At 42.9% G+C, this 17,671-nt stretch overlaps 2 protein-coding genes across 2 annotated transcripts in view; one reads left to right on the top strand and one right to left on the bottom strand. All coding sequences in view use genetic code 11, as the record gives it.

Annotated features, from left to right (window-relative positions):
• Positions 1-2,562: 2,562 nt before the first annotated feature.
• EGR_08815 (Matrix metalloproteinase-25) lies at positions 2,563-11,970 on the top strand (the record flags this gene model as incomplete). Its single annotated transcript, XM_024498064.1, has 10 exons — positions 2,563-2,700; positions 3,112-3,464; positions 5,070-5,260; positions 5,781-5,888; positions 6,494-6,655; positions 6,729-6,791; positions 8,521-8,633; positions 8,706-8,871; positions 11,468-11,764; positions 11,852-11,970. The coding sequence occupies 10 exons, from the start codon at positions 2,563-2,565 to the stop codon at positions 11,968-11,970; spliced, it is 1,710 nt and encodes a 569-aa protein (XP_024347536.1).
• Positions 11,971-14,391: 2,421 nt separating this feature from the next.
• EGR_08814 (Disco-interacting protein) overlaps positions 14,392-17,671 on the bottom strand; it is a gene marked incomplete at both ends in the record, with an annotated part of 39,190 nt that continues 35,910 nt past the window's right edge. Inside the window, 3 exons of the mRNA XM_024498063.1 lie at positions 14,392-14,644; positions 15,736-15,859; positions 16,597-16,942. Of these exons, the coding sequence (XP_024347535.1) occupies positions 14,392-14,644; positions 15,736-15,859; positions 16,597-16,942 (723 nt within the window). The remainder of the gene's footprint in view (positions 14,645-15,735; positions 15,860-16,596; positions 16,943-17,671) is intronic.

Genomic DNA, 17,671 nt, shown 5'->3' with positions numbered 1-17,671 from the left:
CAGCTTGACGTAGGTGATTGACTCATCCAGCCCGCCTATTCCCCGTAGCAGTAGACGAAGACGTATGCGTTGGCAGTTGACTTTCGCCTATACAATCAGGCAATGCTACCGTCACCATGCGGACTGACCGTGTCAAGTAAACAGGCAAGCGAGTGGAGGCTTTAACGTGTTCGACACTAGTGTCATGCACATCCGACAAGCGCATTTTCCTTTCATGTCACATGTCTGTCATTGAGCTTATTAGCTTATGGTAAATACTAGTTAAACTGTCAGTAACAATCTCGGCCGTGGTGTTTACCAAGGTCTCTGCAGCCTAACTTACAGACGCAAAATTCAACAAGAGTAACATCTTCCCGTGGAAAGATTTGCTTCTTCTGGAGCCGCACATTCACGTGCCATACATCCGATACCCAGGCATTGAGATTCAGACAGAGGTTCCACGGGCTTACACAAAACCAACTGCTACAGTTGTGCTAAAGATAATAAAAACGATCACAACTGAGGCCGAGGAACAGAGCATTCCATCACCCTACAGTCAATTTCCTAGAGTCCGGGTGGGCGCCTTCCTACCCGCTAGCAAGACACCTCGTTCATCACTACTAGTACCTTAATAAAATGTCTGAATTAGGATACCTTATTATGTATACTTGTGACAAGATTCACTTCCACCTACTTCTTATATGTAGAAATCCAAAAGTCCCTGTTTGATTTGAACCACGTCATAAATAAGGTAGAGCACTCTGAACATTCAGCTGTAGTCAAGACAATAAATGTAAATAAATAAGCAATGCAACCTTTTTGGGGATTTATGACTGACTGCTCAGAGCTGATCATACTGCTGCCAATAACGCAAGCCCCGGTGAAAGCAAATTTCCATCTACTTATTATCCACTTGGCCATTTCAGTAGCTTATGCATGCAACATAAGGTTAAGTTAAAATTTCGTCGAAATGTCAGCTTGTAATCTAGCGTTGCCTTACCTTAGTAATGTGGATTCAGACGGAGGAACTTATGACCTATTATGCTTAGAGTAAAAGTTGGCGTACCAAGGCAACTTTAAATAATAGAAAGGATGCCTGCATAAATGATGGAGGCATATTTCCTGTTTAGATTATTAATGTTCATCTATATTTATGGCTTCTGGAAAAAATTTTAAGATTAAAACAACAAAATAATAGCAACTTGGCAGTGACTTGACTGAATATTTAGTCACGCGCTCTCTTCCGATTCCACAGTATGGTTCACTGTCTTAGCGGTAATTACGTCTCTTGATCATATCTTTAGCTTTCCGGCACCTCGTTGCATTAATAAAAGGTAGTAGTATCTCAACCTTCGTGTTCTGCAAGAGAGTAATTCACGACTGCAAAGGGGCTGGGAAACGTCTGTCAAATTTATTTCTGTTAAGTTGTATGTATTGCTGCCTTCTCCGGGTCATAGTAGCTCAATTAAACACTTATTAACAGTTAAATAGCATAGAAGTGGGGATATAGTGGTGAAAAGGAAACGAACAACATTAGCTTAGGAAAGCTACTGCAGAATGGGTTACTCCACTACTGAAATATTAAATGCAGTTTTTTGTAGAGTTCCGTCCAATCCTGAGCATTGAAAAGTAAGTCAATTCCTCTCCCTTAAGGTGATCAAAGCTGCGAATACAATGGAGTCGATGAGTCACATTAGCAACGTTGAGATCAAATGGTCTCTTGCCTCTATGACAACTCAATAACAATGGTTTCTGGCTCGTGGGCGGTTTCTGAAACACTGACTAGGTTGTGATGGAGAGGGGAAGGCTAGGGGCAATGCGAATCTATCCATCTGTTCATCCAAGACTCCTCCGATCAACCCAATGTTCGCTAACAAATTGACTTATTATCTCTCTTTTTTGAAGTACCTTTTTATTGCAGCGCCAATTTTTTTACCTGCCAAGACTCCACGAATTTGCGAGATAGCCGATTTATGTGTCATTATTTGGCTTTTGTGCGTAACATTACCTAAAAATATTTGCCTTTTTAACCATAAGCTTCGATTAGGCTATAAAATTCTACAATACCGATCAAATTTTTTCATTTATTTGCTCCTAACTAGCAGGGAAGCAATGTGGCTCGGATTGGCCGATTTTCGGTATTAAAAGACATTTAATGCTTATCAAATCCTTCTATGTGATTCCCAGAAGTTGTGATTATTAGTAAGATGAACTTTTAAATTTGACATTTGTAATTTCAAGCTCTGATGTTGTTAATTGTATGTACCGATAGAGAATTCCATGGGCCAATTACAAACCACGAGGATACAAGAGGCCATTTGATTGGTCGATGCTCTGGGTGCGCGTCATACGAGTGCGTCATCCTGGTGGCATGCGCGCACGTTCATTTTGTTCGTCCGGGAAGCGCGGTGGCGGACCAATTTGTGATCCACCCTGCCTTCCTTCCTGGCTGACTGCCTGACTGACGCAGGGCCGGGTTGGCATCGAGTGCGCATGTGACCTTGAGGGAAGGTAACGCCACGGCAGGAGATAAAAGGCCAGTGATCCACGTGCTCCAGGCATAGTACCCCTCAATAGCACAATATGCGAACGCGAGATTCGCCTCTTCTCCTCCTCCTCCTCCTCCTCCTTGTCGTCGCTATAGTCTTTCTGCTAGCTATCTCGGCCACCTCTCTTCCCTTGAGATCCCCAAAATCCCGTATCAGCACTCAGAAGGCCATTGTAGGTTCTGATTGTTTGATTACTCCTACTCTTTAGTGGTAGATATTGGTTACTTAATTTTTTTTGGCTTTTATTCGAGATTTAACAGATTAAACCATAGTTGTTAAAGTGTACGTTATTTTTAATTTAATTAGAGAATAATTTTGGAATAAATGCCGATGCTTTCGTTTATGTAGCAATGCATCACTATTTATTTATTTCTTTTTATAAAAGACGCGGTAGTCCACTAAATGACGCATTGACATTTACGAGGTGTAAATATGACATATTTTCCTTCATTGGTTATTGCACCCAATTCACGTGGTAATCAAGCTGACATTCAGCAAAACTACTCGAGCCTTCTTCTGTAGCTTGATTGTCGATGCTGAGGGGATCTTGACGGCAGTATTTGCAACTTTTGTTAATTTGCAGCGCCTTTTGCATCGATATGGATATTTGAATCCCCCCAACCGAAAAAGAGTTGCGGATCCTATTAGTGTAGCGAGACGAATATTTCCAAGATATCGGAGTGATGTTTTCGGAATGACCAATCCTAACGCCCTTTACCGCAATGCCTTAAAAGTCTTCCAGAGGCGATATTCCCTCCCCGTCACGGGTAGATTGGATTCATCAACCATGGAACTACTAGCTGCTCCCCGATGCGGAAATCCCGACATCGATCCCGATGAAAGTTTAATCCAATCGGAAGGGAGGCCAAGTCGGGTGAAACGGTACCTCATTGGTGACCCAAAAATGCGATGGACCAAAAAAAAGCTGACATGGCAGTAAGTTGACTGCTTTGATGATAAAATTAATAGGCTTGCGCTTTTTTGGCTCACTTTTAATTGCTCTGGAAACTTTGTACCGATTTGTATGTCTACACAAAGGCCGGCTTTTTTGTTTCATCCATCATCATGGGGCAGTAATTCAATACCATAGCCATTGGTTTTTAAAAAGGTGAGAAAAGCTTCATAGAAGATTCTCTCCACCGTTACCGTCTGCTATTTTTCCAACACGACACAAGGTAGTTGAAAATACTTTGTGCACATAACGTTTTATTTCGAGAAGCAAAGAAATAAAATAACTTGCTCTACCCCAACTGTCTATCCCATTATGCATGTGACTATACGGCTGTCTAATGCCAATGCCAGGAAGAGGGGATAGTCATCTCTTGCAGGAATAGCATCAGGTAGGAGATGTGGAAGATGGGGCAGTCACTCCTACTCTCCCCATTCGAGAGTGTGGTATGTGATCCCCACACGGGTAGGTTATACAATGATATGGAGGATGAGGTCACTCAATGAGCTGTCTTGTGAAAATACAATTCCAAATTCCTCTTTTTTCAACTAAAATCTTCGACGTAATTGTTTGGTCCTCAGCAAACTAACAACTCGGAGTGTTCCCACATTCCAGCTAATGCCGAACACATTCACACGTAACGCCTACGCACACACACAAAGGCAGGTATGATCATGTTTGGAGGGGGCGATGCCTGCCTTAGAAGTGAGATGTGTGGAGTCGGTGAGTGATGAGTGGATCGTTTTAAGATGACCATCAATGATGCGGCAACACAAAAGGCAGTTCTCATGACCGTCAGCTGGTGAGTCAGACGGTCAGCCGGTGAATCAGTGAGTAAACAATGGAAAATGCACGGCACGATTTGTGGCTTAGGTGGAAGAATGAACAGCTACAGGCTGATAGCCTTCCAATGCCACCGAATTGCTTCGGCTCATGACTTCTATAGCTACACTTCACCTGGCTCTGTCCGTTTGATTTGGGCGTAGGAAAATTGTTCGGTCATCATTCACGTCAAGAGCTGCCAAAAGCTGCCCTTGTCATTAGCTCGGACGGTCCTCATTATGCCACTCAGTAGCAAGAGGTGACTATCCCACTGGGAGGAGTTGGCAGACCTCCTCAACGTGAAGCGCCTGTCTTTAAGCTATTTATTACCTGCCAGACCATCTAACTTGGGATATTACTCTCAGCCATCCCATTCTGCACCTCCTCCTAATCCCATACAACGAATTCGACGAGAAGCTGGCTTCTACAACCGTGGAAGCGAGGTGTGCTCGGCTCGTGAAAAAGGACGAACTTGAATCGCGTCCTTTGGATTCAATCAAACTGGTTTAGAAATCAGTGATAGACAGTTGAGAGAACAATAATGGGTGGCGCCTAGGTAGAAGGGCGCATTTTGTCAGTGATAAGTCTCTACCACGGCCTCATTTCAGTGAACTGCACCGAAAATCGAAACCGACAACTCCAGACGCTGTTTATGATCAACAACCCAGTTCTTTGTTGACTTGTTGATTTAGTCAATTTCAAGTCGGTGAAATGTTTGAGGTGGTGAACTGGCATTTACTTTAAAAAGTAGGCTTTGAATTTCCTTCCAGAATCCACAGTTATCCCACCCATCACCTGAATCGCTCGCAGACACATGCTGTCTTTCAGCACGCATTCAATAAGTGGTCCAGCGTGGCTGATCTCGATTTTGTTGAAGAGAAGAACTACTACAAGGACGCGGATATTGTCATTAAATTCGGCTCCCGCCGACACGGCGATTCCATTGCATTCGACGGACCTGGTAAGTTGTTTTTTCCATCTCAAACAAGCGTCCACACGTGCTCCTTGAGGTCATCTACATGAGGCTACTCAAAACGGAAGCTATTGAGCCTGCATTTTAGTCAGGGAGACCTCAGAATGTATTTATTCACTTCAGATTGAGGTACCCTCCTGAATTCGTTTTGTTGTTTGAAGCCCAATTAACCTGTTTAGGACGCGGAATTTGATGCAATCACAGCTCTCAGGACTCCACAGTTGTCTGGGTTTAGAATCACAACTCCAGGTCCGGATATCCTCTCAATAAAGTGATACTTGATTAGCTAAACGAAGACATATTGTTCACCCTAAATTGTTAGGAAATCTGTCTCTGGTGTCGTTAAAGCCCTCGGTTGATTTGCATAGCACATACGCATTTATCAAGGAAAACGATGACCTTGATGACGTAGAGGTGTGTTGAGCCCTGTGGTACCGATACACTATCGGAGTTATTCTTGTATTTTAGGGAAATCAGTATGAAGGGGAGTTTTTGTGCCTATTTTTAGGTGGAGTGCTTGCTCACGCCTTCTATCCCATGCCGGAACCAGTCTATTCCCTCGCCGGTGATGCACATTTTGATGACGAGGAAGAATGGTGGGATGGACCACATCAGGGTGAGTCGAAGCATCCAAAATGCAAAGGGTCGGTGAATGGATGGGACATAGGGTATGCAGTTTGACAGAAGGACTACCAAATAGGTTTAGAACATCATAACTAGGTGGATGAATGCACATGCGTAGCACGAATGGGTGGATCCGTGATGGATAGACGAATCGAGGATGGTCAAGCAGGCACTGAAATGTCTCAAAACGCTTACTCTGTACTTCATTTATTCCAATGCTCCTCTGAAGAAGGCAAATTACTGGGGCTGACTATCACTTGACAACCCATGAGCTAAGCCAAAGTGTGGATAAAGCGATAGTGAAAAGTTCAATTGATGGATCAGATATAGGTGAGTAGGCGGGCCGAAGGACGAATGGGTCGAAGGATAAAAAGAAGAGGTGATAGATAAATGGGGGAACAGATACGGATGGGATGGATCTGAGGTGAAGGAATCGATAATGAAGGAGTAAATAAATGGACAATCCAAAGTTTAACTGGACAGATCTGAAATGGCTGGATTAATAGGCAGCATTTACCATTTCCTTGGCGCCTGCTTCGAGATATTAGTTATTTTGTGGACCATCAAGCATATCACCTTAGTTCCTTGACCACACAGAGTACAGAAACCTGCTCTCCGTGGCAACTCACGAGCTGGGTCACAGCATGGGATTGGGTCACTCCTCTGTCCACACCTCGGTTATGTTCCCCTACTATCTGAGCAAGTGGAAACGAGTGGAACTTGATCAGGACGACATTAATGGCATGCAAAAGATATACGGTGAGTCTACTGCCATGAAAATTCAAACTCAGAAGCTTATTGGAATTTGCATTAATTAAAAACTCATTTTTAGGTGCACCACGGCCAGGCAAAGTTCTTCCTGAAATTCCAGATCTTCCAGATATTCCGTCGATTCGTAAGTTGGGAGTTAGTCCGCCTATTTTGGGAGTAAAATGGGCTGATCAGGAGAAGCTCGGCTTCACAGTTGCAGAAGCCGTCTTCTTGTCAAATTATTTTTATAGCATTAAGAGGAGGTACTACAGTAGAACCCTCCACCTAAAGATAAATGGTTTAGCAGAGGCTTTTCTGGTAATGAATAACTCAAAGATGGGTGTATTACAAGAAGAATCCTTTGAATAGGATAGTGGAAGATTAACGTGTCGGGGAGCCGATGTCAGTGGATTTTAATGTGGACGGCAATGAAACAACTGGATTGCACAGACATTATCTGGGAAGGGGAAGTGATAGCGGAAGCTACTAAGATAGGCAAATGGGTGTCATCCATATTGTATGCATTAAGGGGTGAAAGAGAACAGGGTTATTTCCTGTCTGGCTGGTTGACTAACCGACTGATTAACTTGTGGTGCTGCATTTCAACCTCTGCTAAGCGAACGGATACAACATCATTATTTATTCCAAATTATTCGCTCTAAACAAACCTGTTTACGATGAATTATTTACGTGCTGAAGATCAAAGAGTTACTCAATAACTCCGCGGTGGTGAAGAAAGCCTTTTTGAGAAATCAAGGGTTGATCCTACAATTCGCACTGTCGTAAGACCCACCTTTGAAGACATTTTATACCATACCTTAGGATTACGGGGAGAGGGAGATCCCGTCTCATCTTCTGCATCTTCCACATCCTTAACAACCCCCCGCAAGTAATGATTAGCACCTTTTCTTGGCATTGGCAGACTTTTGACTGTAGACTGCTGAGAAGTAGAAGTGAGACCCAAGCCCATGGCTAGAGCTAGGATGAGGATTGGGACTGGTGTTTTTTATAGCTTCCAGAAACAGAATGTTGTGCGCAAGTGAAAACTGCAGGGTGGTTATACCTCATCGGGAAGGATGACGGGCTGTAATGGCAACAATTTCATCAAAGCATCCCTCACTTATTGACTTTTTCTCTCGAAAACCACTCAGATTTTATTTTGCCACCTTATAATTACCCATAATATCCGCGTTGTTTATGCGTTGTTTGTCCATGTTGACCCCACTAGTCTTGACAGCTGGCATTACCGAATTCTTGGTATGGCATGGATACTTGTTGATGAGCCCATCAACAATGCTCCAGGAATTTGTAGATCGAATCAGGAGGGATCTAGGGAATCATATACTTTAGGGATTTTTTACCATCCACATCTGTATTGTTGAGAAGAAATTAAACCCTGTTGAAAGACAAACCAAGGCTTGTCATTTACCACCGGTGGCTAACTGCAGACTTTTTTCCTTGGACGTAAGACCTAACGTAATAGCTCAATAATCCATTATTCCATTACTAAACTATCCAGCCGTTTTCCAACATTCATGTGTATTTTCAACTTTTTGATCAGATTAGAACTAACATGCTCAAAACTGGCGTCACAAATATGTGACACATGGTCTTAATTAAATAATGCCTTATAAATGGATAGGCTGGCAAATGTGTGGTGTTCTTGAAGTAGTGGATCAAAGCACCATCTTTTTACTGCTTTTGGAAGAAGAAAACTCATGTTGACTTCGGTAGTAAATGGTCCCAAAGCTACTTCATAAGGTGACTTTTGAGAAAATCGTTGACAGAATGATGGTGATAATGATGCTAAGGACTGATTTCGAAGATAAAATAATTTAAAGTCTTATAACCTTCTTACTACCTTTTGAACACAGCTGAGACAACAACAGTGAAACCGGATACGAACAAACAGATTGACTACTGCAACACCAGTGTCGACGCAATAATCGAGGTTCGTGGCTTGGAACTGTACATATTCAAAGGCGAGGTAAGTCTGGAAATTAGGCTTGTCTTTTTTCCCACCCTAAAATCTTACAAAATCTTATTTCTTAAATTACAGTATCAATGGCGTGTCACTTGGTCCAAAACCGTGTCCGACTGGATCTCCTATCAGTTGCGTGACGGACCGACTAAGATTGCCTACTACTGGAACGTTCTACCTCCAGATGTGGACTTTATTGATGCGGCTGTTGAACGTCCAGACTCTTTGATCTACATCTTTCGAGGTAAGACAGCCTATTACTTCCTACTTCAAACTGCGCTAAGGATGCAGTGTTTTAATAGAGCGAATGGTGAATTGACGTCTGGTTCTGGCTTGTCATTTGGCCCAAAGATATATAATTTATTTTCGGATTAAGGCTCCAGCTCACTGCACTAAGGAATTATTTGTTAGGAAAGAATACTATTCCTCTTCTACTTTCTTTTTGGTGAGTCATTTTTGGTACAAAAGCATTTCTAACTCGTGCACTATTAGTCTAAGAGGAGTCAGTAGTGGTTTGAGGGTGTTAACACCTAGACTTGGACGCAGGAATAGTCACTGAATATGATGATTTGAGAAAACCGGATATGTGGAAGTGTAATGGAATGATGGTGGATAAAAATGAGCCCTTGAAGACGTTGGCTAGGCGGATATGGAGAGCAAGAATAAGGCAGTTTGTCACTCCCTCCTCCTACCCTGCCTCGAAGCCTACCTGAAGCACAAAACTTTTCAGAGATCGGATTTATGAATGCTTCGGCGGTGGACTGCAGAAGGAATAGAACACTCGAGGTTGTTGGCTTGTTTGTGCTATTGTGAGGTCATTTGTTGAGTTGTCTTGTAAAAACACCATTCCAACTAGATCCGGCTATTCTGCCTATTTCTTGAGGAGCCTTTCCTGCACATCGTGCAGTTGTGACGGGTGGACCAAATCTCAGACGTAATTGTTTTGTCATCGGCAAGTCAACAGCTTTGGGTGTTTCATTCCTCCTTACAGTCCAATACGCACACATTCACACGCAACGCCGACGCACACACAAACACACACACGCAAGCGCAAGCATAGTCATGTTTGGAGGAGGTGATGGAGTGGGTGGTGAGTGGATTATTTTAAGATGGCCACCAATGATGTGTTGAGATGCGACAATACAAAAGACATTTCTCATGACAAGCCAATCAGTCGACCAATGCGCGTGGGCGACGGTGAATTTCTTCGGCACTTGCTTTCCACAACGGCTCAATCTCCTTCACATTTGACTTGAATGTAAACAGCTTGTTTAACCATCGCCCATGCTGAGAACTACCGAAAGTTACCCTTGCCCTTGACACGTACATCTTCCATTATGTCATTCAGTAGTGAGAGATGATCGCGGCTGCCCTCCTCAACATAAAGCGCCTATCATTGAGTGATTCATCGTCTTCTAAGCCACCTAACTTGGGGCGTTACCCTCGGTCACCTCTTACATCATCTCCTCCCAATGTTGTGCAAAGAATTTGATGAGAAGCTAGCTTCTGTAACTGTGGGATCGAGTTAAACTCGAATCTCAAAGCACACGAGCTTAAAAATACTCATCTTTCATGATTAACCGACCCTTTTGTGACATGAGGGTGGCTCGAAAATAAGAGGCGGACAGTAGGGAGCACAAACAGGGGTATGTCTGCATGCGCTTCATAATTTATGCGCATAATCATTTAGTGTGCGTCACAATTTTCCACCGTAGGTTCCACCAGTGTCTATACATCGGAACTTACTAGATCCATACTAACCATACATCTCAGTTGTTCTTCCTTTGTAGTGAAAAGTAATCTTGCAATCTTCTTTTTTTTTCTTGATTGTATGCACGGGCGTTACCCTCCTCTTTTGGATACACCATCTGGCTCTCTCTAAGGAAACTCTTCCGTTTCACTATAAGGAGATGTCTGGTGAAATTTGGTTAGTTAGTGTGCAGGACTCGATAAGCCTCGCACGGTGGAACTCTTTCAAAAGAGACTTCGCCTCCCTATGGCATCTGGATTTGGCAGCCGAACAATGAAGCCAGAATTACTGGTCACTTTGGATGGACCTATTGAATGCTGTCGCCATTATAACGTAATGTGTTACCCTGGTGATATAATGAGGTATAATAGCACTGGGATAAGTTGGTTATTGGTTCGCAGATTGGTGGGGAGGCAATATGCATGATGTGGAGGTTAAAAATAGCTCAGACGATTACGGTCACACGTAAGCAAATATTAACCCATCATCATACATGCGCGTCATCAACTCCAATCCGTGACTTTCAAGCTACCAAATGTAGCCTAGAACTCTGAATCTCGTTGATGGACACCGTTGGACCTGCAAAATCGGTGTAGACGTGGTTGTAACGTGGGGTCATCTGTTATTCATGCGACGGAGCGTGGAAACGTGACCTTTTCCGTCCTGATGAGGACGGGAATTTACAGCGCCCAAGGAATGCACCAAAATTCGCGGTCCCATATTGCTACCTTCGCATTATGTGACATCCCTGGATGCGGCGAAATGTCAGCTATGGCCTTCTATAGCTTTTTTTTGCACATACAAATAGACGTCCATAGTTTTCAGCTACAGGCTTTTTGTCAATTTCAGTTTTTCTGTATCTAATCAAGCTAATTCTGTTGATATCGAAGAGAAAAGAGGAGTACTTTTATCGGTCACGGTCAAAGTTGCTACTAGTAAATGTTCACTTCAAGTCTTGTTAACGTAAGTGTTTCATGCAACGCCTTTATTTACCATTTTATATATCATTTTTTGTAAATTTTTCACTTGAATCTTAACAACCCCACGCACGTGAAGCATTATCATCATCAGAAAGTTATGTTTTATCTAGATAATAAATTCTGGCTACTGGCGGACAACAAGCGGCTAGCGGGAGGCTGTCCACGCTCCGGTTTGCCCTTGACGAAGTTAGGCCTGCCGGCGAGTTTGAGAAAGGTGGACGCAGTCTTCAAGTGGGACGTAAACCAGGCATTCTACATATTCGCTGGCGATGTGTACTGGCTACTGGATGTGAAAACTCATCCACCTTTCGGGAAAGTTGCCCCCTCACCCGACTATCCACGCCGCATCAAAGACACGTGGCGCGGAATACCGACCCCAGTCACTACTGCATATACTACTCTTAATGGTTAGTAGCGGAAGCAATTGTGTGAGTGGTTTCATATCACGGATCTGGATTTATGGTGGTTTTTTTTGTATTTGCTGTGTTGTGTAGGTGAAACGCTCTTCTTTGACGGATCCCAGTATTACGCATTCGACAATACAGCAATGCAAGCGCGGAGAGGATATCCAAAACCGGCGAAATTAGGCATTATTGGTTGCCAGGACACCTAGGTTAATGAGCACATGCACCCTCATTCACGCACACACATACATAGCGAAAGAGAAAAAGAAAGAGATCCAAGATAGAACAGCTATATTAATAACGCCTACCTCTGCATGTACACGCATTTAGCTATTTCCTGCTTATTTGCCTTACAAGGCGCTCCTACGTATGTACCAGTACTTAGTCAAGTTTCTCCTTTCTATTGCATAATAAAAGGGATCACAATTATGTATGTGCTACTTCTATGCAGCTAAGATATGTGGGATGAGCCCACTTAATTCTACATAAGCCTTTCATTTTGGTTAATCAGGTAAGGGAGGAAGGTATCCTTCTATGACTACAATCAACTAAGGAGTTAGGAATGGGGGACGTTGAGGAAGACTTTCTAACCTTGATAGTAGTGGAAAACACGATTCCATGAATTGATGGGAGGTAAACGTGTCAGAGGCGGGTTTTTGTTGTTTCTAAGGTGAGTTTGGTCAGAACAAATCATTTACACCGGCATCAAATATTAGGAAAAGGGAATCTCATTAGAAGCTAAGATAATCCAATGAGAGACTACAGTGCTGAGAACATGAGGGTTTACTGGGAATAATCAAAGTTTAATAGTCTATGAGTAAATTCTCCGCAAAAAATCGGAAATGAGAAAATGAGGTCACTTTCCTTTACAGTTGTTGGAATCAGCAATAAACAAACCGGTAAACGGTGTGGGATGTATAAGTTTGCTACGATTAGGTCAACATTAACCCCCGCATCTACTGAAATAAAAACTAGTGAATTTAACATCGTGGTAGACAGACGAAAGTGAGCGGTTTGGGGACCGGGTGCATTCAAAGAGTAAAGAAGAACGTCAAATAGTGAGAATGGATTTCAAAAAACCAATTTCGGCAGTGACTAGGGTCTAACATGGTATTTGAGTGATTAACCATCTGCATTCACTTTTCTAGGAGTATCTTGGAAGGAAGAATAGATAATTTATCGATGTAAATGGTCTTATAATGGTTTGCGAAGCACATTTTTAAAGTATGACCAAACAAGTTCCTACAAATTATTTACTTATGTATGTTGATTGTATACACACTTTCTATACTGTGTTCATACAGTTCTAATAACGACTATGTCAGTAAATCTGATGACTGTGGGAGAACAATTGTAAAACGATGGTGGTGGTATCGGTGAGGCGTCACTTTTGTACTTTGAATTAGCCTTCTTGTACCTCGCTGGGTAGGCTAGCCTTCAGGCCATGCCAGTGGCCCAAACACCTCTGTGCTAAATATATATATTCTGCCCGAGTATTGTGTCTTCTTTCGTCTTCAGGAAGTCTCAGGACGCTACATAATTGCCGTTTGCTCTTTTATAATTGTACTTAAAAATAAAAAACTAGTGTTAAAGTACTTATTTTTTGGGGAGGTTTTGCTGCATGCATCAGAATAGACTATTTAGTAAGAGCTTTTCTTGGAACTTTTCATGCCTGATCAAACAAACCTTGTTAACTTTTGGTCCGTATTGTTGCCATTTTTTAATTGTTTCTTTAAACTTTCATTTAAAAAAAGGAGTGACATTTTGTTTTAATCGCCCACATCGATGCATGAGAAAAGGTCATCAGGTGAGAAATAACCAAATGTTAGCCTCGGTGCTTTGGTGTGATGCGTTCTCGTAAATACAGAAGGGATGCTCCAATTCCTATTTTGAGGGTTTTGCGCTATCTTTGCATTATAATAGTCGTGATTCTCGCCTCAAGGCCTCTAACTGAGGACCTAATCATTCGTGCAGTATTCGGACCGGGCCTTAACAAAGCGAATACTACCTACGTTCCTGCGACATTTAACTACATGCGGCCAGGAAAAATATACAATTTTAAAAGGTAAGTCATTTTTATTGTAAAGCAACACTTTACCAAGTAATCGAGGTCAGTGATGGCGCACAACTCACCACAAGCCAAAACACCCCAGTGTGCACATAAGAACGTGAATGAAATCCCACAAGATTAAAGTCATTGCATTACTCCGACCTCCTCACTCGTCTGTAGAAATAAATTTAGTCCTTTGCACCTCTCTTTTTTGTACACGAAAAGACACGTTGATAAAAAAGGATTTATTTTTTGATGAGAAAAGGCTGAATTTCCGTCCAGTAACGAACGTAAAAAATGCCACGCGGTTGTTAGTTGGATGTAAATGCTAATCGAGCAAGCGTGAGAAAAGAGGAAGAAGCTTTAAGAATGATTCTTCTCCAACTTGATTACTTTAGAGAGGAATGGAAAGCACGGTCACCGAGCGCACGCACACAGGTTGTTGCAAAAGCAAATTTAAGGATGGCAGGGGAAAAATTCACACATTTGCTAGAGCTAATCAGTTACATTTCATTTTGATCAAGTGAGGAGAGGGAGAGATAGAGATTGCTGTACAATGTGGTTTGAGGATATCAGCACATCACATGTTGTAGGAGACGTAGATGGGATCGAGTTCATCGTTTACAAAGTTGTCTCGCAGCAGAATTCGTTGCTTTTCTCCGTAGAAATCCACCCGCACTGTATCACGGTCCACCACCACCACCACCCCCACAATCAGCTGATGCTCGCGCAGCACACTTGCTGTGATTGGGTGAACCAGGTCTAGAGCCTCAGATTCCTCGCCCAGGAGTTCGACTACGACGACTAGCAGATCAGACCATGTGAAGACGGCGCTGAGGAACAAGAACAGAAACAAGGTCTAGAAAATCTATTATGCTTTAATTAGGCTCCAAACATCAAAAGGAAACAAGGTATTTAGCAGGATTTTAGTCAGAGATTAAGTCCATCTGCTTCTTTGTAAAGAATTAATTACATCCATTACATCTACTTACACTTATTTTGCACGTGTTAAATTGGAGGACATCATGAAGATGCAAGGAGTAGGGTGTAGTAGGCATCCCTATACAACTCATAAAAGTCTAATCGGTCCAATCCAGACACAGACGGTATTAACATTGAATGTAAATGAAAAACAGGCGAAAATTCAGATATGGAGCTGTAGATGGACATCTGAGTAATGTAAACGGATCTGGTGGTTCCATTTCCTACCCACAGCTTCGACAGCCACTCCAGTGAACGTCCTCTCAGTAATTTAAAAGCCGGATCAGTACATAACTTGTTGTGAAATTACACTGAACACATCTTTCTACGGAAATGGTGAACATGACACAGTTACGGATACAAATTAGCGTAAGCTAGACACTAAGGCAGCCAGTTTATCCCAGGATGGTTCAACCGTTCTGATGAACCCGTCCATTCCAAAGCTACCTTCCAGGTATTAGCTGAACACCATGTGCATAGGTTTGGCAAGTAATTCTGTTGGAGAAAAACGTAGTTTATACTCCTTCACTCGGGCTATTTTCTCTTGTAAACTCCGAAGATCTGTTTTAACTTAAATACACCTCGGAGAAGGTAGAATACGACTGTGATTCAGCCATTCCTTGAAAACTAACAACAGATGGAATGACGCTTTCCAGATCCAAAACATTCGAATACCTTTTTATTATCCAAAGCTCACCCAATCTGCTAACAACATGACCTGGAGAAACTAGTCATTTTAAATTGGTAATGAACACGACACATATCTGGGACGCCTGGTTCGGATAAGAAAATCAGGCCATCACATACATGGGGCGCTGGCAGTGCGAGCAGTGATGCACATTAGCAAATGTAACTTTTCAAATCTACCGATGAAGTGAAGTGAGTACAGTAAAGTGTAGATTGAGTTAAAAAGTAGGCTACAAACTACGATTCAAGGGCTTACCATTCATTGATCTTTCTGTGGGAACGCAACACAGTATTCTCAACATCCATGGGGTAGAAGCGCATTCCACGAAGCATCATGCTTTCCGTCAGGCTTCCGACAACGAACACCGCATCATGAAGGGCTGTAAGAGGCGAAAATGGGAGAGAGAGAGAGGGAGGAGTAGAAAATTTAGTGGGCTGTGATACACCTTTTGTGAAATAAGTAACAGTTGCAGAACATGACGAAAATATCAATTTTGACGCAAACTGAAAGACGATGGTTGTAGCAATTCGAAACCCACAAGACACGAATTAACGGAAGTGACGGTACTTCAATAAGAATGGCGGACGACAAAGGTTTCATTTAAATTAACACATTTGCTATCTGCACCCCGACTGCCTACCCCAAATGCACTCGTCACATATACGTGACGTGACCTCTGTCAGTTAATACCAAGCACTGCTAGATCATGGTGGTCAATTTTCCTCAGAATCGGGATACCAACATGTTAATTGATCGAGCTTGGTAAATCCAAAAAGATAAACCTAGTTGGAGGCTGCGTACACTAAATATCATTAAATAAACATCGGAGCGGTTACCTCTCGAACCCAACAACTACCAGGATTTGACCTCCACATTTTAAATGCTTTGTAACCCTAACAGTGACATCAGTTGCCATTAATTTGACCTTTGCTGTCTTGTTTCCAACTCAATTCATCTGCTCACGCCAAAAACCGGTGCAACCAGTGCTTATCATAAGCTGGTTAGGGACGTGTCGCGTGTGTGACGTGCAGGCTCAGATAAGAAACTTTAGGCCATCACGTATGACTCTGGTGGAGAACATGGTAAAAAATCTTACTAAAGCAAATGCCATCGTACCTCCATCAGACTGAGTCAATTCCGTTCTTCGAACAAAGCCCAAGAAACCGGTTCGAGCATAGACACGGTCGGTGACCCCAGCGACGAAGCGGGTTCTCAAGGGGTCCATAGGTGCATTTTCATAGGCAGCGGAGGTGGAGGCCACAGCAGCGGAGGAGGTGGTGCTTGACAACTCCGTACGCACGGTCGAGGTGGCGTGTGTTGGTGGAGTGGTATTGATGTTGAAGGGACCGAGGAGGCGAGTGGAGTTGTGTGGTGAGGAGACCCAAATCTCGCCCAGATGCGAGTCCGCGCACTGGCCCAGAGTGTCCGGATTCGCTATGGCCACATGCACACCAGGCAGGAGCTGCAGATGGGCATGGGGGGAAAAGATGGTGAGACTTGTTTTCTATTCTGCTGCAAATCGATTTGCATGTTATTTATGCCCCAGCTCTCCAGCATGCGGATAATAAATAGGCTTGGAGGTTGGTGTATCTAATGAGACCTTCAGGGATAACTCGGACCCTGCTATGCTGACAGGAGCAGTAAACCGGATTTCGTTGGCTGAATTTCACTTCTAAATATCATGGGGGGAAGGCATCTGATAGGGGTAGCCGAATCTACACTCACAAAAACTTGGACGATCACCTCTAATTTGAATTTTTACTATGGCTGCTATTGAAGCGTACGCCGAGGTGGTCATGACAGGTTTGGTGCTTAGCTCAGGTAATAAAGTAGAACGTCACACACACACACACACATGTGACGTTGGAAGTGAAAGTGTTAATGCGCTAGCGTCAACACCAATCACGATATTTAATTGTTGCTTTTCATGAAAGTCATTCTTCCGTTTCCCTACCTTGTGCCAATCTGAAAAACGCCTGTACACATTCTTTATGCTGCGTTTCAACAGTACTGCAGTTTACAACCACCCTCTTCTACCTACATGTAATTGTAAGGCAAGCAAGCCGAAGGAATGGGGGTTGATGGTCTTATTACAGAAAAAAATCATTTTTCACCGACATGGCCTTTTACTCAACAGACTTGCATCGGCCTGAAGTTTGATGGGTAATAAACCCTCACCACCTACAAACAA

The sequence above is a fragment of the Echinococcus granulosus genome (assembly GCF_000524195.1).
Source record: "Echinococcus granulosus chromosome Unknown EG_S00120, whole genome shotgun sequence".
NCBI lineage: Eukaryota > Metazoa > Platyhelminthes > Cestoda > Cyclophyllidea > Taeniidae > Echinococcus > Echinococcus granulosus.
The sequence above is the reverse complement of the archived record's forward strand: the minus strand, read 5'-3'. Positions and strand labels throughout refer to the sequence as shown.